The 23,203-nt window shown below is 40.0% G+C and overlaps 1 protein-coding gene across 2 annotated transcripts; it reads left to right on the forward strand.

Annotated features, from left to right (window-relative positions):
- The first annotated feature begins 532 nt into the window (after positions 1 to 532).
- Positions 533 to 21,769, forward strand: rbm5 (RNA binding motif protein 5). Of its 2 annotated transcripts, none has more exons than XM_080424704.1 (25): positions 533 to 671; positions 1,729 to 1,774; positions 2,416 to 2,611; positions 3,111 to 3,269; positions 4,270 to 4,339; positions 4,766 to 4,839; positions 6,431 to 6,514; positions 7,432 to 7,492; positions 7,870 to 7,935; positions 8,346 to 8,506; positions 8,771 to 8,868; positions 11,199 to 11,286; positions 11,959 to 12,030; positions 12,362 to 12,428; positions 12,886 to 12,959; positions 13,638 to 13,716; positions 14,006 to 14,097; positions 14,631 to 14,807; positions 14,932 to 15,075; positions 15,191 to 15,277; positions 17,105 to 17,290; positions 17,952 to 18,026; positions 18,134 to 18,237; positions 18,891 to 19,020; positions 20,107 to 21,769. In XM_080424704.1, exons 2-25 carry the CDS (start codon positions 1,758 to 1,760, stop codon positions 20,230 to 20,232), a joined length of 2,487 nt encoding a protein of 828 aa, XP_080280830.1. In that variant the 5' UTR covers positions 533 to 671; positions 1,729 to 1,757; the 3' UTR covers positions 20,233 to 21,769. The 2 variants fall into 2 exon arrangements, with proteins under 2 accessions (XP_080280830.1, XP_080280831.1); XM_080424705.1 differs by having other exon boundaries at positions 13,641 to 13,716.
- Positions 21,770 to 23,203: the final 1,434 nt, after the last annotated feature.

Genomic DNA, 23,203 nt, shown 5'->3' on the forward strand with positions numbered 1-23,203 from the left:
TACAATTTTTAGGTATTTTTACTGGAGTATTGCAAATTTTCAATACTTTTACTTCTACTCCACTCTCAAAGGCAAATATTGTACTTTTACTTCACTATAATTATTTTATTATTTGTTACTTTGTAGATTTTGATAATTATTACAAAACATATGCTGCTAAATCAACCCCTTCTGACCTACAGTATGTATGTATATATATATACTTTGTCAATTTAATAGCCGATCTACAAGCTCACAAGGCTTCGCTTTGCGACATGTTGTGAGCTTGTAGATCGGCTATTTTCAAAGGAATTTGAAAACTTGTGAGATGGGACCTTCTTCACATAATGAATATAATGAGAATGTCTACGTTTGGTACTTTAGGTACATTTCGATACCAATACTTTTGTACTTTTACTCTCAAGTACATTTTTAATTTTCTACATTCCAATATCGATACTTTTACTTAAAGTAAAAAATTTGAGTATTACTTCGTCCATCGCTGCTGAATTACCCATGCTGCACCTCGCCCACACAATCCAATCCAACGCAATGCATCTTGGGAAGAAGAAGGTCCAGTTGTTGCGTTGTTTGTGTGAAGAAATGATGAGATGAGAGAAAACATTACAGAAAGCAGCAGAAAACATCTACACACAACCTACTACTGCTCTGCAAACAACTGAACCACAGTGGTGAGTTTTTAGTCTGTCTTACATGCAATATTAAGCAGAGTTTACGGTTTGTTTGGTACGTAATTTGCGTCATTATGTCGTTTTGATACGGTGTATTTACTGGGTATAATGTGACCCTCCATTGGAGCAGGGTTGCCATGTTCGCCTATTATAAGCGACTTTGGGCTTGTTTTTCTGTAACAGTTGCTTGTAAATATTGGGGGTTGCGTTTTTTTTTGGGGGACTTGTTTCTAAAGTGTAGTTGGGCTTGCTTCCTGATGTTGCTTTTAAACCAATGGTTCTTAAACAGTTTTGTGTTAAGGACCCTCAAAATAGCTGTAGATCAGCTATTTTGTTTAAAGGGCTCATGTGGCCTGGGCGCTGCTTTTGGGCTCGTTTTCATAGACCTGGTTGCTTGTTTCTCTCGCTAAACCTGGCAACACTGCATTGGACAGTTTTTCGTCATTTTGATATGTTGCTGTTCATTAACGAGTAACTAAAGGTTTCAAATAATTGTAGTTGAGTAAAAAGTACAGTGTTTTTCCTCTGAGATGTAGTGGAGTAAAAGTACTGAAAACTGGAAATACTCCAGGAAAATAAAATATAGGGACTGTCTGTCACGATTACAAATTTAAGTTGACGATTAATTGTCACTCAAATAATTGCGATTAGTGATTTAATTGTGTGTTTGGCATTGAACATATGAAGCCTTTTAGGCTTTGTAATCAAAAATTGCACAGGGCAGATATGACAAATTACTGAAACATACAAAGACATTATTGACATATTTAAGCATTTTATACATGTTAAAAAAAAGAAAATAGAAGGGTTAGAAGCTTGTAGATCAGCTATTTCTGGGGGGGTTTATATTTGAAAATCTGAACATTTTTCAACATGGAAACGATAATGCAAAAATAATTGTGATTAGACCATTATGTAATAATTGTGACAGGCCTAGTAAAGTATACCTCAAAATTGTACTTAAATACATTACCTGAGTAAATGTACTTGGTTGCTTTCCACCACTGTCTATGAGGAAGCAATGGTATTTGATGGATACATTGTTTCTTTCTCAAAGGTTTTGGTTTCTGACTCCAGTGAAAAGAAATGGGTGCTGATAAGAGGTGAGTGTGACTTTAGTGCTACATTGTTGTTGCTAATAAATACAGTGCCATTTTGTTGCTATTTCTTTCATGATATGTAAATAATAGTTTTTCACTAGGTGGTCAGTTATCTGTTTTAATATTTGATTACATAATAATAATAATAATAATAATAATAATAATAATAATAAAAGACTAGGTAAATGAGCCAATTCAGGTTAGAGATTTGGATCAAGTGTCTGCATAATCTGTAATGTTTTTCCTCCCCATTTGTTGTTAATACAAGTGCGAGGTATACAAGGGTCTTTTGTCCTTCCACAGTTGGGAAGACAACTGTCCCCCAACTGTTTTCCACAGTTGGGGGACATCGTCTGTGTCTGTGTGTGTGTGTGTGTGTGTGTGTGTGTGTGTGTGTGTGTGTGTGTGTGTGTGTGTGTGTGTGTGTGCGCCCCCTGTTGAGGCTGTTCTTGTCAGTCAGGAGGTTGAAAAAAAAATCTGGGCCAATAAAGAATAAATGCATTATATGACATTGTATTGTTGAGATGCACTGATGAGTGGATATGAGTTAGCATGATGGTACAGCTTTGTTTTGTTTTACCTATTATCTTGTTAATAAGAGATGTAGCCTCAGTGATCTAAGTGCTAATTTTATTGTAAAATAGGATCGGCCGTACTGAACGTACTGGCAGGTATGGTTCTTCTGAGCAGTCACATCATGATGACCCAGAGCGGCGCGAGAGACGCGACAGGGACCAGCAGGAGCGCAGTCACGACTCACGCCGCTGGGGAGAGGACAGACAGGACAGGCGAAGCGACCGCCACGAAGGAGAGCGCCGCGGCAGCCGAGACAGTCCAGAGGTAATATCACTGGGAATTCTGTGACTAATGTACTGCGTGGCGTCGTTAGGCCTTTCACCATCATTACATTTTACTTGATGATTAATTGTCATACAAGTAATTACGATTAATGATTTTAAATTGTGTTTTTGGCATTGAACATATAAATACAAATGACATTTCTGTGTAAAAATTGCACAGGGCTGAGATGACAAATAACTTAAATGTACAAAGAAGTGACTGACATATTTAATAATCTTATCTTATACTTTAAATGTTGTACAAATAGTGGAAATAGCTAATGTACAAGCTCACAGAATGTCGACATGTTGTGAGCTTGTAGATCTGTTGTTTTAAATGTTTGAAAACGTATGCATTTTTTTTGTTGAAAGATCATGCAGATAATCTCAAATAATTGCCATTAGGCGATTATGTAATAGTTGTGACGGGCCCAGTGGCATCATGTGTAGTTTTTATTGCTTTGTTTTGATTACATGCTGATTAATTGACCTGTGCCCAGCCACGAGGGAGGAAACGGCGGAACAGCGATCGATCAGAAGATGGCTATCACTCTGATGGAGACTTCCCCGAGCAAGATTACAGGAGAGAGCAAGGGGATGACAAGACGAGCAAGACCATCATGCTCTGGGGTCTGTCTCTTCACGCCACAGAGGACGATGTAAGGCTCACTAATAGATATTTACAAATTTAAGGCATTTAGCAGACACTCTTATCCAAGTGCGAAATCCGAATAACAAGCAAAGTGAGCATGAACTCTGGGCAATAGACACCAAGGTAATTAATAGAGGAAACTGGGATACCACACATTGAACCTAGCATATGTCTAAATGACATGCTATCTAAATCCCATTCTATCTATGCTATCTAAATCCCATTCTATCTATGCTATCTAAATCCCATTCTATCTATGCTATCTAAATCCCATTCTTAACATTAATTGAACAACTAAGGTTTTGTTATTTTGTGGACGTGTGCTGCTCAGGGGAGTGGGGGTACACTCGTGCTTTGTTAATACGGAAGTAGGGATGGTATAACGGTGGATAGTTTTGCAACCGGTTTGCCGACATCATTATCCTGTTAACCCATTGAAACCGGGAAAGCATCTGTCATTTTAGATTTTACCATAGCACATTGGTTGGCAAAAATAGCAGATATACAAGCTCATAGCACGTCACTTCGTGCCAGGCTATGAGCTTGTAGATGTGATATTTATGAAAAAAATAAAATTATGTATATATATACCGGTATATTTTTATTTATTTTTGTGGGACAGTTGTCTGGCTTGAGAAACTACTGGTCAGAAGCAAATTATTTAATGTATTTATGTTAAAGTTCATTACAGATGTAATACTCTTAACCCATTAACTGCCAGAGGTATTTTCAATTTTTTTCAGCCAGTTTTTCATTGAAAATAAAAAAGTACTCAGGAGCCGAGATACAGAATTTTTAAGTTTTAAGTTAGCAAGGAAGTGGATAGGAGTCTAGATCTTCGAAAAATTATATCTCCTTGGTCTTTGGGTCAAATTGAAAAAAAAAAATTAGTTCACGTAGATCTACGCAATTGGCACGTGGCGGCTTTAAATAGGTTCGCGTAGATCTACGTGATTGGCAGTGAATCAGTTAACAGGTTTAACGTTAATGGTCGTCTTGTGTTGTAGGTTCGAGCTGCCATGGACCAGCTGGAAGGCCCCCAGCCAGTGGATGTCAGGCTGATGAAGAAGAAGACAGGTGAGAACCACGTGTACCATAGAGCCATTCCTTCCCCCAGTCTTTGACCATAGGGCCAATCTGCTTCCGTTTTTCAGACCCGTTTTGCCATAGCAACTGACAATTAATTTGATCGCTTAAAAACGTAATGAACATAAGAAGCATAACATGTCAATGTGGATCTACGAGGTAAGTGAGGAGAGCAGGGATATTTCTATTTGGAGAAAGTAAAAATGCCGGGAGGCACACTTTTTGGTTGAGTGTGGTTCTCGCTGTGGCATTCAGGAATTTATTTTTCTTTTCTTTTTTTTGCTGTGGTAAAACTCCTAAATGGCCTGTTTTACCAAACAGGGCCTGGGTCGTGAAGCAGTTTGTGACAGTTTGAATAATAATGCCCATGGACTCTGACTAACACGCCTCCCGTCTATATTTGAATGCTGTCCCTAGGTATAAGCCGTGGTTTCGCCTTCGTGGACTTTTATCACTTGCAAGATGCTACCCGATGGATGGAGACCAATCAGGTTGCTTCATAATCGCCAAGTCTAGTTTTTGGTCTTGGGGATCTGGAACGTTAACAAAAAAGGCAACCAAAAGAAAAGTATTAAGTGTGGAGTTCATACAGATCACATCTCTGTTTACAAAAAGAAAAACAATAAAATAAAACAAAAAAAATCCAGATAGAAATAAGATATGTTTAGCTGGATGTTACAGTTATATGCACGGCCTTGTTGCTAGTACTCAGTTTAGTCACCCAGTTAAATCATGCAGTAACACCAGAGCTGCAGATTGGCATAAGGAATTAGCATACTTTTCAGGCCAGGAACATATTTTATCTTTATTTTCCAACATTCCAAATGTGGCTCTTGGAGGAATTACCATTTAATATTTCAGAGTTGAACTTCTATTCAGTTTGAGTCCAAGTTGCAGGAGCTTGTTTTCTTTCCTTTTAGTTTTGTTGGGGTTTTTTTTGGTTGTTATTTTTGTCTTTAAATAATACTGTGAATAGGACATCTTTTCCCCCTTGATATTGGGTGTGGGAATTCCATCCCTGGTTGTATGTCTCTTTTTCACTGCATGGTACTGGCTCCACTTGACTCGACTCTACTCGCCCTTTTGGGGGGGGGGGGTTCCATTAGGTGAAAGTACCTGGTACCTACACAAGTTGACATGAAAACACTGCAGACTACTGATTGAGGAGAGAGAGTCATCACTAGCATCACAGTCACAATGGACTCAATGCCTCATGGATGCTCCCATTGACAAACTTTAGTAAACGGATCAATGAATGGTAATGAATCATTAATGAGCATCTGCATGGCCAGGCCTACCTCTTAACCCTTTAAGACTGGGAAAGCATCTGTGTCATTTTAGATTTCTTTGGCTATTCAAAAATAGCAGATCTACAAGCTCACCAAGTGCGGCAAATCGTGAAAATTCGTGGCAAAATCTTGGATTATGTATTTTTTAAAGCAAACATTTGTAAAATATTTAGTTACAGGAACCCCCAGGAGCAAAGATTTGAGTTACAAATGTCTGCCAAAAAAAAGGAAAAAAATCAAATATTTGCACAACTTTTCATGATTTTTCAAAAATGGCAGATATACAAGCTCATAGCACAGCACTCGGTGCCGTGCTATGAGCTTGTAGATCTGCTATTTTTGAATAGCCCAACCAAATCTAAAAATGACACACAGATGTGTTCCCGGTCTTAAAGAGTTAACTGAAATGTTAGCAGAAACATATTGATAGTTTCTAGACCAGCATTAGTCTCAACATAATTTAGCACAGTCCTATCTGCAGCGGGAAGCAAAGCGAGTAGAGTCGAGACGAGCCGGTACCCTTCAGTGGAAAAGTGACTTTTTAGAGAAAGCAGTCAAAATTGTCCCATCAGGGTCACATTATACACACTCTGCTCCAGCTCAGTCTGGGCACTCGGGTCCCAAACACATTAAGAAAAAAATGTCTATCTACACCATCATGCTCACATACACATCAAGCACCTGTCGGGGGGGTCCCCTGTCCCCCGTCTCTCCCTTCCAACACTGCTTGCTCTATTGGTGAGATCCACTCCAGCCACGAAAATGTTGAGTAATTGTTGTTGTCCTCTTGCAGAAACGGCTGACCATCAATGGCAAAAGTGTGGACATGCTGTACAGCCACCCCCGGAACAAATATGAAGACTGGCCCTGCAACACTGTAAGTTAACGCTCTGGCCACCGTATCCACAACAAACCCCCTCGAATGTCAGGCCTCTTATTATCTCTGTACACTGTCCTAGGGATGCACAATTAATCATTTAGCATATCAGTATCGGCCGATGTTTACTTAAAGATGCAATATCGATAACTGCAATATAATCCACATATCTTTAGACAATATTTTGTGGGTTAGGCTGTAAAAAGCCTTTTGTGATGATTTGAAGGCTGCAGATTCAATCAATGTTTTCTTGGGAAGCTTTCAAAAGGGTCTACCTGTAGAACAAGTACTGAAAAATATGAAGTAAAAAATTAATGTTAAGACTTTACTACTTTTAAGTTTATTGATCAGTAGACGTCCTAATCAGATAATAAGAATACACCATGTTTTTTTAGAAGTCTGCATCTGCACCCAGAATCACAGTTAAGGTCATTACACACTGGCGATTATGCGAATATACGCAAAATTCGGACTCGGTCCGAATAAATAAAAGACGCTTTTTCGCTCCGCAAAACTGATGTGGAAGCTTGCATTGACTTTATAAGGTTTTAAAAAATATACGTATTATTCGCATGAAAAAATCGCCCCCGGTGTGTAAGGACCTTTACTGTTTAGCAAGTGTAATATAAATCCTACTGGAAACTTATATTGCAATATCGCTATCGATCGATGTAACCATGCGATTAATCGGTTAACAGACATCGGCCAAAATTTCAATATCGTGCATCCCTACACCGTTGAGTAGATTATTATTTTAAAAACCCTACACATGGGCACGTATGCAGGTACAAGTGGTAAAGGTTAAGGTTTTGTCACAGGTAAGTATGGTTATATTGCGAGTAAATCTGAGGCAGCACTGTTCAGGGCCTTAGTAGCTGTGTAATCAATAAAAAAATGATTTGAACGGTTACTTGCAGTGTGGCCTGTACAATTTCCGGAGGAGGCTGAAGTGCTTCAGGTGTGGAGCAGCCAAACCTGGTAAGTATTTCATCAAGCCAGAGGCCTCTAACTGCAGCCACCCGGACAGCCTGTGGCTCAGTGCTGAAATGCAGCTCGCAATTTCCTGTTGCCACAAGCTGTAGAGGCCCATAGATACTAATCTGTCATATCTAGGATCAACATATGGCAAACAGCACACACATTTCTTTTTTGCCTAAAGGCAAAACGACAATGGAAACGACACACAATAGATCACATGCTATCCAAGATAGACCAGGTCAAATGCTAAAATACTTGAATCCACAGAGTTGACTTGGGTTTTGACAGTTTGTCCCCTTGCTCCCGGTTCTTTAATTCGCCTCCATTCCGGGAGTTCTAATAATGTCCCCCTTTCCTTTCTGTCCTTTTCTCAACAGAGTGTGAGGCCAGCTATGCCACTGGACCAGCAGAAGGCCATACCAGTCTAGACTTCTATGGCGACAGTAAGGAGGAATTCATTACTGTAGACTTCACTTAACACTTAATTTGGATCTAAGTCCATCTCAAATCTTTGAACGTATGTTGCTCTAATATCAGCGGTTCCCAAGCATTTTCATGTCAAGGACCACCCAAAATGATATGCATTTGGCCGTGGACCCCCATCTGAAAATATGTTGTTCCAGGGACCCCCCCAGAAGTTGTAACAGAGTTAAAAATGATCGCTTTAAAAAAAATACACATTCAAAGATTTGCAATTTCAAAAATAGCAGATCTACAAGCTCATAGCGTGGCACTCGGTGCCGCGCTATGAGCTTGTATATCTGCTATTTTTGAATAGCCAAAGAAATCCAAAAATGACACACAGATGCGTTCCAGGTCTTAATGGGTTAATGAAGGTCTTTGTTCTCTGTAGCGATCATCTTGAGGAACATTGCTGCCCAGACCACAGTGGAGGCCATCATGGCTGCCCTGGCGCCATATGCTAATCTGTCCGGTAACAACGTCCGCCTCATCAAGGACAAGCAGACAGGCCAAAACAGAGGCTTTGCCTTTCTGCAGCTTTCCTCCCCTCTGGTACAGTATTTTCTAAATATTATATACGGTATATAATATATATATATATTCTCTATATATTCTTAAATTATAATAATGCATATTATCTTCAAGTGATATGATTTGCTGATACCAGTAGCCAACTGCATCCTGTAAAATTATTTTTCATAGTACTATCGCAATTCGCCATTAACTACTGCTTTTTGTCTTTTCAGTTTAGCTTGTTTTCATGTCACTTTAAATGTGAGACGTCTCTAAGAAGAATTGTCCCTCTCTTTTAAACAGGAGGCGTCCCAGCTGCTTACCATTCTACAGGGACTACAGCCGCCACTGAAGCTGGATGGAAAAACCATCGGGGTCGACTACGCCAAGAGTGCCAGGAAGTGCGTGTTTTCTCTGTGCTACTTCTGTTTGGTTTGTGATGTGTGACAGTTTTACACGTGTGTGTGTTGTAGGCGTGAATAAGGCCTTGACCACACGTATATGGGTATTTTTCTAAACGGGTGTTTCGTCGTCAGGAAAAAATAAGAAAATGAATGTCCACATGACCGTAGTTTTAAAAATATGTAACCGTTAGGGGTGTGCCGATACACTAATTTCACCAAACGATACGATACGATATTTGGCTCACAACTTCGATACGATTTCGATACGATACGATACGCACTTTTTTTATTATGACAAATATATGGGGGAGAAAAAAAGCAAATGCAAACAAATAATTCTGTTTTTGCATTATTCAGATATGCGAACTTGTAGCTTTTCAGCTTCAATAGCCGTTTTGAATCCAAATAGGGCAATAGTGTGACACCTGACCTGAAAAAAAAACATGTTGTCACCCTTTTCACCCCGGGGCTGTTTGCATGCCTGATTATAATTATTGTAAAAAAAAAAAAAAAAAAAAAAAAAGATTTTTTTTTTTTTTTTAAACTATTTTTTCCCCCCAAAACGATACATATCGTCACGAAAACGTATCGCGATATATCGCGGGACGATATATCGGCACACCCCTAGTAACCGTACACACAAACGCAAAAAAAAAGATTTAACATGGCAGCACATTCCTGATCAACAGCAGATCAGGAGCTTCCGTGTTAACTTCGGCACAGGCTGTCAAAAAACCCAACTCAATTTGAAAGGTTTTACAGCACTATTTATTTCCCATCCTGTTTTTACCTAAACACACCTATAGAGACTTTGGACTACTTTTTTTTAATACGATGTTCAGAAACGGGTCAAAGATGGACCATTTAGTCCTGCCCCCCAATTCTGGATGGCAATGCTATGTGGCCAAATCCCGGCGCTACAGCGACTCTGGCGGACTTTTGTAGAACATGTGCACATACTTTAAATTCGTCCTCTGCATCTACCCATACTAAATATTAAGAGCAGTGGGTGCTATTAATACTGCACCCGGGGAGCAGTTGGTGGCTAAGTGTGTCTTGCTCAGGGACATGGCGACACACAGACTGTGCAGGCCAGGGGGCCAACCGGTGACCTTCCGATTCCCAGGTGGTCTCACTACGTACCCAACCGCCCTTGTAGTGAAAGACATTTAAAAATAAACAATAAAGTCTACTAAAGTATACATTGCATAAACGTATGTAACCTACACAACATGTGTTGAAGCTAGGGGCAATCTGTAGTAATGGCTAGAATTAAGCTCCACTCACATATAGCACTACAACTATAACACAAATTATGTGAGCATACACTGACGTACGATACATTCTGTAAACCAGCACCAAACGCGCTGCGCAGTCCATCTGTGTCGCAGCCCACACAGAGAGGGGGAGAGAGATCTCAGAGTGCTGAAAGACCCATGCAATAGGATATTATTAATTATTACCCTACCTGAGGTAATGACTGTTTAATAGCCCACCAGCTAGCGTTCATAATAGTCTTCTCATCTACATTAATAACACAACTTTCTGAGGGTGAGTGACATTGCATCCCAGATGTCCGGATTTTTAATGGCTGTCAATACCGCTATCATTCATAAAATCGCGCTGAAAGTGATCCAATCGATATCGTCAACGAGTATAGTTGGCGTTGTCATCATATAATTTTTTTATTCCCCTCCTCCCCCCTCCCCACATTACTGGTTCATACAGACAAAGTAAAGTAAAAAATAAACAGACGTATACAAAGTGAAAAGTAAAAAAAACTAAGCACATGTCACAACATAGTAAATTGTTGAAAAATAAATAAATTATAATGATACTAAAAATAAAAACGTCCCCTCCTTCTCTCTCTTCTTCAATGCTAATTTCAAGGCCTAATTGCAGCTGTTTGCAGACACCGTCCAGGATAACCTCTCAATCCTCCACATCATTTGCCTCCGTGAAATCAATAAATTTACGCCAGATTCCCTCAAAGTCGACGGAGTGAGGTTATCGGGCTTCTGCCTGAGGTTATACATTATTCTTTCACTGGGAATACACAAAGTTATTTCTCTAAAACCACAAAGAGGTTGGTGGTGGGAGTTCATCCTTCCACCTAAGGGCTATACACTTATTGGCTGTTGCTAAGGCTATTTTTTTTTAAAGTCTTGTGATATTGTTTGTGATGCCTGGCAACGATGATGTATCTCCTAAGAGAATAAGCCTAGGTTCATGTGGAACGCGAATGTGAATGGCCCTTTAGACTGGTGAGGTCCTTTTTAGATGGAAATAACTTCTCATATCCTGCATCTTCTCTTTGATTCTTTCAGGGACCTCTTGCTACCCGACGGTAATCGTGTCAGTGCCTTCTCAGTGGCCAGCACAGCCATTGCTGCAGCCCAGTGGTCCTCCAGTCAGGTACAGTAGGCCTTACTTTCTCCAACCAAGCTAACACCAAAGGTTGTCAGTGCGGGGTCCTTCAAGGGGTCCCTAGCTACATGACTGATAGTTAAGAACCAAACGAACCCCTTACAGGTCTGTAACTCCTTCGAGTGTACAATGGTTCCATTTGTACACTCTACAAATAACAGTGTGGACAGTCAGTCCCAAAGATCAGATTTAACCCATTAAGACCTGGAACTTATCTGTGTCACTTTTTGATTTGAGCTAAAAATGCATTATTTTACACTTTGGCTATTCAAAAATGGCAGATATACAAGCTCATGTGCCGCGCTACGAGCTTGTAGATCTGGTATTTTTGAAAAATAGAGAAAATGTGTACAAATTAATATATTTATATTCATTTAAAGCGAATTTTTTAAACTCAAATCCTTGCTTCTGGGGGGTCCCTGGAACAACATATTTTGAGATGGGGTCCGCGGCCAAATACATATCATTTTGGGGGTCCTTGACATGAAAAAGTTTGAGAACCACTGATATAGAAACATACGTTTTTCAGAAAACTGTTAGGATTTAGAAGACTTAGATTTAGTAAGAATCGGCCTCAGGTCTTAATGGGTTAAGAAACAAATTGGATTTGTCTCCCATCTGAGCAAATGCTTACTGAGTGTTGTTTTTTTCCCCCCCCAGCCACAGCATGGTGTAGAGACACAGAGGTCAGAGTACAGTTACCTGCAGGAAGGCTATTCACCCTGGTCACCGGTAAGTGGATCAAACTGAAACTTTTTTTGTTGTTGCTTCAAACACTTAAAACTTATACTTGACCAGGTTTGCCTCAGGGGTCTATACTTATTCCCCTTCCCCTCCTTGCTTTCTTTCTACACCAAATCTCTTTGCCGAAAATAGCCGATCTGTAAGCTTTTTGACCTTGTAGATCTGCTATTTCTGATGAATATTTGCCATTTTCTTTTTTATTGTTGCTGAAAATTACTTTATAGTGCACAATATATTGACAATTTCACTGTATTTGGAGGGTTTTACAAGAACAATCGCTGACATGTTAAGACAAACACGGGATCTATTTTGTTGTCAGGAGTACCAGGCCTATCGTCAAGCAGGGATGGTAGCAGACGGTTCCCAGGGCAATGGGATACTGGGAGGTAAGAGACTCAAATGAATGACAGTGTCCACACTACAGCTATAGCGTCAACATCGGTGTGGATGCTCACATGATAATCATTATGGTTATAGTTATTGTCCTATTACTGGCCAGACATCATTGCTGTCAGGTGGAAACCTTATATGTCCAAAACATTTTTAAATGGTGAAAACAGCCGATCTACAAGCCACAATTGCAGCACGTTGTGAGCTTGTAGATGGGGCTATTTTCACAAATGTTGTACGAGACTCTTGTATGACGAAGTAGGGCATTAATTTACGAGAAAAAAACATTGAAATATGGAGATAGGAGGTGTCTGCCCAACAGCAACGACATACTAAGATAGGAATGGCATTTCAGGAAATGGAGAACATTTGTAAATCTGTCCCTCGGCACAGTATGTGGAGCATGTGTTCTATTATTAAGTTGCTTAGAGATTTGTTTGCTTTCCCTCTCAGCAGCCCCAGGTGTGACTGTAGTCCCAGCTGCAGGTGGTCCACAAGTCTACCAAGCACACGTCATCGGCCAGCAGGTAACACACAGTTCTGCATCAGTAATACTGGAATCATGCCACTTTTGGCACCATTTCTTTGTTAGATATTTGTAATGTTTTATTCACAGAAAAACATAATGGATTGCAGCTTTTTAAGTGGTTAACAATTCGTACTAAAATGTGCTAAATGTCCACATAATCAAACTATCACATAAATCAGTGGTGGAAAGTAACTAAGTGCAGGTACTCAAGTGCTGTACTTAAGTATAAATTTGAGGATTATTTACTTTACTGGAGTATTTTAAAGTTTCAGTACTTTTACTTCTACTCCATCTCAGAGGCAAATATTGTACTTTTACTCCACTACAATTATTTGAGAACTTAAGTTACTAGTTACTTTTGATGATTATTATTACAAAACCTGCATTAACCACTTCAGCCCTATGCATAGTTAGGCTATTTGAAAATAGCCGATCTACAAGCTCACAATCATATGAGCTTGTAGATCTGCTATTTTCAAAGCATTTTTATACATTTGGAAACTTGTGAAATGGGACATTCTGAAAAATGAGTACTTTTACTTTCAGTACTTACTGTAAGTACATTTTAATGCTAATACTTATGTACTTTTACTCTACATTGTGGTATTGGTACTTTTACTTAAGTACAACATGTGAGTACTTCTTCCACCACTGACATAATTATAAATTCCTGCAGCAGCCGGAAGCGAGTGTCACCATGCCTTCACTACTTGCCACAGCGGCATCGTCGGGTCAGACTGCTGACACCAGCGGTGGTATGTATGCACTTGTTTTTAAAACATGTACTGATGATGATGACGAACTAATCAATTTTAATCCATTACACAAATTAAAAAGTGATAATTTATCTTTTAATAATCTATCCTTATGTTGGTCATGTCATCGTAATTCTCTGAATTCTTGCTTTGTGGTAGAATAATTAATCTTCACAAATAAATGGTTTGTCACTGACGAGGACCATAGCTTTGATGTGACGTCTCATTTTAGCACTTTTTGTCCTTTTTAAAATACTGACTGACATTTTCTTTGTTGAATGATCGACAGCTGTACCTGATACGTCCACCTATCAGTATGATGAGTCCTCTGGTTACTACTATGACCCCCAGACTGGCTTCTACTACGACGCCAACACGCACGTAAGATACAGCCCATCATCAACATGTACACGAGAGGTCTTCATCGTTTTTCAGGCTAGGCACTCCTTAGCTGAGAGAGAGAGAGACAAAGCTAGGATCCCCAAAATTGTATTGCATATTAAACTTTCTTTTCATTTTTGGGAAAGCATTCGATGCAACTTGATGATGGGCTTTTAAAGCTAGCTCACCATTTGTATCTGATTGTCTCATCGATGTCTGTTGAGAATGAGACAATTGAGAATTGAGACTTGCTTGGAAGTATTCCACAGGTTATCATTTTAAGTGCAGCTTTGACGGCTTCGTCATACATGTGTTTGACAACGCAATCATCGTCACTGTTGTGTAAATTTAATGTTTGGTTTGTTTGTTTACAAATCATCTTGGCTAATAATATTTTGGATTCATGTTGGTGTGTATTTTCGGACATTTAACAACATGTAGTGCTACACCATACTTTTCAGACTACATTACAAGCATTATTGGTGAAGATTAAAGTTTGTTTGGCTTAAACTAGTGTATTTCATTTCTTTCAGTACTACTACAACCCCCAGACTCAGCAGTATCTGTACTGGGACAGCGAGAAGCAGACGTTCGTCCCGGCCGACGCTGCTGGCACCGGGAGTGACAACGCAGCTGCCACATCAACGGGCAAAGAGACTAAAGATGGCAAGGATAAAAAAGAGAAACCCAAGAGCAAAACTGCTCAGCAGGTACGGCGGAGCAGAGACAATAAAATCAATAATAGACAGATTTTTGTTAGTCATGACTTTTTGGTGAGACCGTGTGAGCTGTTCTAGAAGGTGGTCTTGAGGATTCATAATTTGTTTCCTTCAGATCGCTAAAGACATGGAGCGCTGGGCGAAGAGTCTGAACAAGCATAAGGACAACTTCAGGGGTAGCTTCCAACCCGTTAGTCAAGAGGAGAAGAAGGAGGCAGCGGCCGCCGACGCTGGCTTCACAACACTCTTTGAAAAGAAGGTATTTAAATTGATGTACTGAGCCCTGTCACATTTCTTTTAAATAAATATATAGGTTCTGCAGTGATTTCAAAGCAGAGATGGACTCAATGACTTGAATACATTTTGTTTTGCAGCAAGCGGGAGCTCTTGAAAGACTCATGCCAGAGGCGCTAAAATCCTCTGAAGAAGAGCTACCAACTACTTCTGTAAATTCATCCAAGGTAAGCTTTTAACACTTTTGGAAAGCCATATATTAACAAGCCATGTTATCTTGGTTATAGCCTGCTGCAACCCTCCTGATTTCGTGTATAAAGGGGCGTGTGTATAGAGCCGGCGAGAGACGGCGCCTGATCCCATTGGTTCACCGATCTGTCCGTCAACCCCCGCCCCGTTAACACAACATTACGAGCGACGCCCACTGCACTCTGGTTGGTTGGGAAATGAAACACTTCCTCATACCCAGTACAGGCTATAGTTGGGCCAGGCTTTTATTTTTTAGCAAAACTAAGCAATAAAAGCCTGGAGATCGAGGCTATCTTGGTTATGATCTTAAAGTTTCAAGCCAGGTTATCTTTAGCGATACGTCTTGTGTACAGGACGTATCGACGTATTACAGGTGTAAATTTATTTTTTGTTTGTCTCCTCTGACATTGTGGCAGCATTGTAACAGTGAAAAAGACAACAGTAATATGATCGGAAGAACAAGCAAACATCTCAACAATATATACAATAACAGCCACTAGAGGGCAATGTGACTCCACACATAACTGTAAAAAACATTTAGTCAGCATGTAGAATGCTGTAAAAGTGACCTGTGCCATTGTCTTTGGGTGGTATTAATGTTTCACAAGCCTTTAATTTGGCTAGCTTGTTAAATGTGTGATTGTCCTGGGGAAGAATTGTCAATCAATATTTATATAGTACATTTCATACCTTATTTGCAACTCGATGAGCTTCACAGAAAGAGAAATTTAAAAAAAGAAAGGACATTTTAAATGAGGGGGAAATAAATTTATAAACTAAAGCAATGCAAAGAACCCAGGTAAAAGCAATGTTAACAATATGTGCCTTGAGAATTCTTATTAAAATGTTAGAACCATAATAGCTAAGCATAATTGCTTTTTGTTGACATTTTAGAGCAGTTCCCCCAGTTTGCACACATTTGGCCACAGACCCCATAGCTCTTGAGAGCATACAAATGGAACCAAATGAACCCGTATGGGTCCATTCTAAGGGTGAGCTCATAACTAAAAAGCATAGCAGATGAGTAGGCGGGCCGCTGGGTGCATTTCCATTGATTTAAAGCTAAAGTCAATAAAAAGGATCTTAAAAATCTATTCTGATGCCAGCAGGCACACCAACACAGGGACTTCAGAATGGTTTTATTGTGTGCTTCTCTCCGTCTGGTCTTTGTCAGCACACTGACTGTGCTGCTGCATTCTGCAATAGAACTGTGTTCTATCTGTGTACTATACCAGTGATTCTCACAGTTTTCATTTTTCAGTTTGATATGGATTAGGCCACAGACCCCCATTATTCTTTTTTTAATGTCTGGGACCCTAGTGTCTCAACCCATTCAGACCTGGAACGCATCTGTGTAATTTTTTGATTTGAGCTAAAAAGCATAATTTTACACTTTGGCTCGGTGGCGCGCTACGTGCTTGTAAATCTGCTATTTTTGAAAAATCGAGAAAATGTGAACAAATTAATACTTTTATATTCTTTTAAAGCGAACATTTTTAACTCAAATATTTGCTTCTGGGGGTCCCTGGAACAAAATGTTTTGAGATGCGGGTCGGCAGCCAAAAACATATAATTTCGGGGGTCCTTGAGAGGTTTGAGAACCACTGATAGAGAAACATAAGTTTTTCAGAAAACTGTTCGGATTTAGAAGACATTATTAAGAATCGGCCTCAGGTCTTAATGGGTTAAGCCAGCCAACTATTCCACAATCTGAATGCTACATAGTCTGTTACTACACCTCCTGAAAGCCGTGAACGGTGTCCTATACTGACTGTGTTGCCCTGTTCCTGCATGGTGGTGGTCAGTGTGGTCTTGTGGCGGCGTACAGCGGTGACAGTGACCCAGAGGAGGGGACGGCGGATCCAGAGAGCGGCGACGAGTTCCAGGACAAGATGACGGACTGGAAGAAGATGGCCTGTTTGTTGTGTAGAAGACAGTTCCCCAACAAAGAGGCTTTACTACGTCACCAGCAGCTCTCAGACCTGCACAAGGTACCCTTATTAGTCCTTGAACGTACACTTTAAAAATTGACATTGTCAGTGTTCATTTCACTTGGGAGTATAAAGATGATGGGTCCATTTCCTTTCATTTGTGCACTCCGCTTTCAAGGTGGTGTCCGTATTTTGGGCATGTGATAGGCGTACACTTTCAAAACATTTCAGAAAAATAGCACAAATGGCTGATCTACAAGCGATGTGACGTGTTTTGATTGACATTGTCCTACTGATATTGTCCTCCTAATGCCTGAGGGGGGCCGTGTTCCTCTCAATAACTTTTTTTTTAATGAAAAAAATGATAAATGAAAACATTACAGTAATTGAAAAAACAGCCCCCTCACACACAAGAAAGACCATATCAGTCACCAGAAGCAGGGATTTGGGTTTTCAATGAGTCTAGCATGGCTAAAATGGAGTTTGGAGTTAAATTCGTGAATGTAGGAGGGGCTCTAGTAAAATGAAAATCAAATATCTAAATATTGAATCGAGCAACTAAAAAAGCCTGCATAGATGTTACAAGGACCCCAGGGAGTAGTTTGAAAACCCCCTTGAAAATAACACTGATTTTACTGTGGACTAATAAAGCTCTAGAGGGCAGTGTTGCTCTCAGGTTATTGCGTTGCATCTGTCCTAACTTGCCCTTTCTCCGTTCCAGCAAAACATGGAGGTACTGCGCAGGTCCAGGCTCACCGAGGCAGAGCTGGAGGAGCTGGAGAGGAAAGAAACTGAGGTTCGCCTTAATCGATATACAGCCTTCCAGCTGATACTGTTAACTGTCTGCGTCTCTTATTACAGTGATTTGAAATGACCCAAACTGTTCACTCTTTTTGTGAGTAGATGAAATACAGAGACAGGGCTGCAGAGAGGAGAGAGAAATACGGCATCCCTGAACCTCCCGTCCCTAAAAAGAAGAAATTTACTACCACGCCAGCACCAGTTGTGTAAGTCTCTCTGGTATATTGATTTGTTTGTTTTACCCATTAAGACCGGGAACACATCTGTGGCTCTCTTTGGCTATTCAAAAATAGCAGATATACAAGCTCATAGCGCTATGAGCTTGTAGATCTGCTATTTTTGAAAAATCGTGAACATTTGTGCAAATCTGTGCAAAAAAAGCGAACTCAAATCTTTGCTTCTGGGTGGAGGTCCCTGGAACGACATATTTTGAGATCGGGGTCCGTGGCCAAATACAGATTTTGGGTGGTCCTTGACATGAAAAGAGTTTAAGGACCACTGATATTATAGTAAGTTTGAAAAAAAACCTGATATGATTTAGAAGACATTTGTAGAATCCCCAGAAGCAAAGATTTGAGTTACAAATGTTCGCTTAAAGAATGTACATATACAAGATTTGGACACATTTTCAAGATTTTTCAAAAATAGCAGATCTGTGCCGCGCTATGAGCTTGTATATCTGCTATTTTTGAATAGCCCAAAGAAATCTTAAAATGACACAGATGCGGTCCCTGTCTTAATGGATTAAATGACAAATGACATGATCAATTTGTGCCATTCTTCCTGTCCTTGTCCGGAATTCTTTTCAGTTGTCTTGTCAAATAGCTAATGATTGTGCAATTCCTGTGTGACCCTGCAGCAACTATGAACAGCCCACTAAAGATGGCCTAAACAGTGACAACATCGGGAACAAGATGTTGCAGGCGATGGGCTGGCAGGAGGGCAAAGGTCTAGGCCGCAACCAACAAGGCATTACTGCACCTATTGAGGTAAGCAACGAATCACCAATTAACCCATTCAGCTTAATAACGCATCACAATGCGATGCTATTTTTGCATATAATGACTGTAGGTGGGACGGAAAGAACTCGATACTGCAATATATTGTCATACTTCCTCTTGCGACATCTTATCGAGTATCTATATTATGTCATCAAGTATCTATATTATATTACAACAAGCAGGTGCTCTTATTATTATGGATTCCCCTGGTGTGCAAATTCGCAACACAAAGCCACTGAACGACACCTGTGCGCAAGTACTGATCATCCTCTCAGTCAGGGAGAACGGGCAAACATGGTTCACTATTTGAAGAGGATAAACACAGCAGAAAAAGATGGACAACGGTCATATCGTTAAACTGGGAACTGCATCCAATCCTACAACCAACCCCTGAGTCAACATAACAGCTCGCTGGCTGACGGAGATTAATTACAATCCTTGCCGTCTACTTTACATTTCCTCACATCTCCTTTTTCCATATGCCTGTTTCACAAAACGTTGCTCTGTGCTCCATAAAGAGTACCGGTAGTTATGCATATGATTTGGATTGTGATATTAAAGATGCGTTTATAAATAATTTTAAACGGAATATGATGCAGTAATATTGTCGAACAAAGCACAGCCACTGATTTCTTTTTTTAAAGGGAACCCTTGTTTGAATAGAACTTGTTATAAAATTGTAAGTTTTAATGTTTTCACCTTTGGCATCTGTGTAAAACCCCAACCTAATTCATATTACTAGCCATTATTTTAATCTTTGGCACTGTCAGTCGTTCATACTGGCATTTAATTCACTGAGCTCCGCGCGCTGTGGCGTAAATCGTTAACGTGCTGTGAACCAACTCCCCCCTTCAAACGTATTTTTTTCTTCAGTTACACAGATATCGTATTTTGAGTTACTCATATCGTCACACTCCTAATGACATGCCCAAAAAAGGGACACCAGGGTTAAAGTGGCTAATGGATTATCTGTCCACTTATACATGCGTAATTAAAATCGTATGACTTATGTTGTCAACAGATGAAAGTGGGAATAGGGAATGATTGTCAATATGTTATTATTTCATACCCCAGGCACAGATGAGGACGAAGGGATCTGGTCTGGGAACCAAAGGCAGCAATTACACCCTTGCCGCCTCGGACACCTACAAAGACGCCGTCCGCAAAGCCATGTTCGCCCGCTTCACCGAAATGGAGTAAGCCCACCGGCCTGACCCGCGATAACGGCCCATATCCTACAGGTGCTGTGCTCCTACCTGGATGGAGCCATTCTCTTCATGGTGAACAACTTGTCTACAGCTCCCCTTCACTAAATTCACCTGTGAGAACTCTTAAGGAACTCAAGAATCCAGGGACAAGTTGATTGCACTTGAACCTTGAACTGCATGAAAGTTCAGTTGAAGGTTCTTCCCAGTGACCCATCATGGACGGCCGTATGTATGCCTTTTAGACCGGAAAATGTCACAAACCACGCAACCATCGCTGTGAGTTTTCTCACCACGTCACAACAACTAACTCCACGCCGATAGCGCATGCCCAAGCGAGTGCCCGCCCTGACTCGCTGAGTATGTATGCCGTCTGAGTTGGCAAGCCTTGGTGGACAGAATTGTTTATCACCTGTTTTCCAACTTGCACACTTAAGCTTATTACATAATGTAAACAGACTGGCGCACGTCACTTCCAACCAGCCAAAGGGAAGACGGCGTGGCCATTGTTTTTTGTTTTTTTTGGGTGGTTCAAAAGGCATACATTAGAGATGCGCGGATCGTGGTTTTAGCCGCGGTTGCCGCAGTTAACCGCAGTTTGGGTGATTTGGGTCAATCAAATATAATTATTAATTAATATTGGATAAACCGCGGGTGAAATAATGCGGGGATTAAATTAATTATATCAATCTATAGGCCTAAAATAGCTTTTAAAAAGCACTACATTTCGATCACCGTGTGTGCGTTTGTAGTATTTTAATATTACGTCATTTTACACCAGGCACAAAATAGCCGCTCACTACATGTTGCTTTGCAGCCAGCCAGTGTTGCCAGGTTGCGACAACTTGCGAGAGAAATAAGCAGCCAGGTCTATGAAAACAAGCCCACAACAAGTGCCAAACAAAAGTCGCTTATAAAAAGCTTATAAAAAGCCGACATGGCAACAAAGTGGTTGAAAGCGAAAGTAACTCAATGAACTGAATGAAGACGTGCGCTTGTTGTTACCATGGTTGTGGATTGTATACAGTCACTGCATCGCGACAGTGGTGAGTGACATTGTTTATAAGAAAACTAACGTCAGGAAAATAACAATTATTTGGTGCGGTTGGTGCGGATCTATAAATAGGATGATATAATTACCGCGGGTGGATGGCGGATGGATAATGAACTTGTTAGCACGGATTTGGGTGACAAAAAAACCCATCCGCGCATCTCTAGCATACATGCATCATGGACCCCTTCCTTCAATGTTAGATCACTGAAGTCTTACCAGATTGTCATCCTTGTCACATCACGAATAGTTAACTGTAATGGAGGAACCTTTAGTTGGAGAGTTCTATAAATTATGATTTGTATATAAGTATAGTGGATTTCTTCCCATGTTTATTATTCTGTTAAAAAAAAAAAAAAAAAGAGGGGGGGGAAATAAATCATTTTTGTCTTGGCATGTTATGTTTAAAGAATTGTACAGTTTCTATGAAAAACTTGTCTCATTTTGTACAAAAGAAATAAATGAGATCGAGTGATCAGTGCCTGGACTTAATCTTATTTAATAAGCGACCATGCATGACTGGCATTCATCACTTAGCTTTTACAAACTGATTATCTGTGTATACGTAAAAGGAAATTCACTTTAAAGGCCTTTACATACCGGAGGCGTGATGAGTTAACAATCTGAAAATGCTAAACATTCACATTCACGACCTGTAACTATTCATACAGGTCGTGCCTTCATTCGCTGTGTGGAAAATATCTAACTTATTACGTTGCTTTATTATCACGTAATATACCTGTTCTGAGAACACATTCATGACACAAACCGTTTGAAAAAAGCTCTGTGATTCTCGAGACCTTTTCATGTGAAGGACCCTCAATTGTTGTATTTTGTGCCAGGCACCACCATACAGGATTTGTGTTTAAAATGTTTCCAAAACAATGTTTCAATACAGTACAGTAGGCTATAGAGTTAAAGTGATTTTGTTGTTGACCCCCTGGAACCCTCTCAAGGACCCCTGGGTCCCCAGACCCCACCTTTAGAATCATAGGAGTAGAACTATTGATTTTATACATATTGTTATTGTAGGGGACCAGTGTGATATGTTATATGGTCCACAATTACAAGTTGTAATTGTGGACCATATAACATATCACAAGTAGCTCCTCTATATGTAATTCCAAATACAGTTGGTGGGTGGTCTAGTCCTGTGGTTCTCAACCTTTTCAGGCTGCAACCCCCCCAAAATAATCATGTTTGAACTGGCGACCCCCCCACCATGACAAGCACTTGGAATTGTAGGAGTTGAGGCATTACATTTAGTTTGACTCCGTTCCACAGATAAACATTGTGAAAATAGCCGATCTACAAGCTCACAACGCCTCGCAAGGCATTGTGAGCTTGCAGATCTGCTAATTTCACAATATTTCACCATATCTTATATTATTTGGCCAATGTTTGACCAGTTTTTATAGTATAGTGTGTTGATTACTTTCCTTTTTATTTTAGGTATTAAAAAGGTCTTAAGTCCTTAAATTGTCACTTTACTGGGGACCCCCCCCCCCCCAAAAAAAAAAAATCATGTGGGGACCCCCACAGGTTGAGAACCACTGGTCCAGTCAATGATAAAGAGGTATTTTGTTTACATTTGATAATATCAACAAGCTTCCTCAAATATTTTTTTAATTGTAAGCCATTTGTCTTACCGTTTGTTTGTTTTAAGGAACAACACATTTCCAAATTCCACTTGGAGTCAAAATTTCACTTCAGTTGAACTGAAAATAAACTAGAAAATGTGCTCCTCGGAGCACAAGTCTCCGCCAGCAGACTATAGCAATTATATTATCATAGCAATAACTAATGAGATACAGTAGAGTAAAATATATATATTTTAGTTAAATAAAAAGGTGTATGTTAAAGAAATATTTATTCAAAAAAAAATGATTTAAAAATCATATTTTGTCTTCTAATG

Source organism: Gymnoscopelus braueri (genome assembly GCF_963280865.1).
Source record: "Gymnoscopelus braueri genome assembly, chromosome: 3".
NCBI lineage: Eukaryota > Metazoa > Chordata > Actinopteri > Myctophiformes > Myctophidae > Gymnoscopelus > Gymnoscopelus braueri.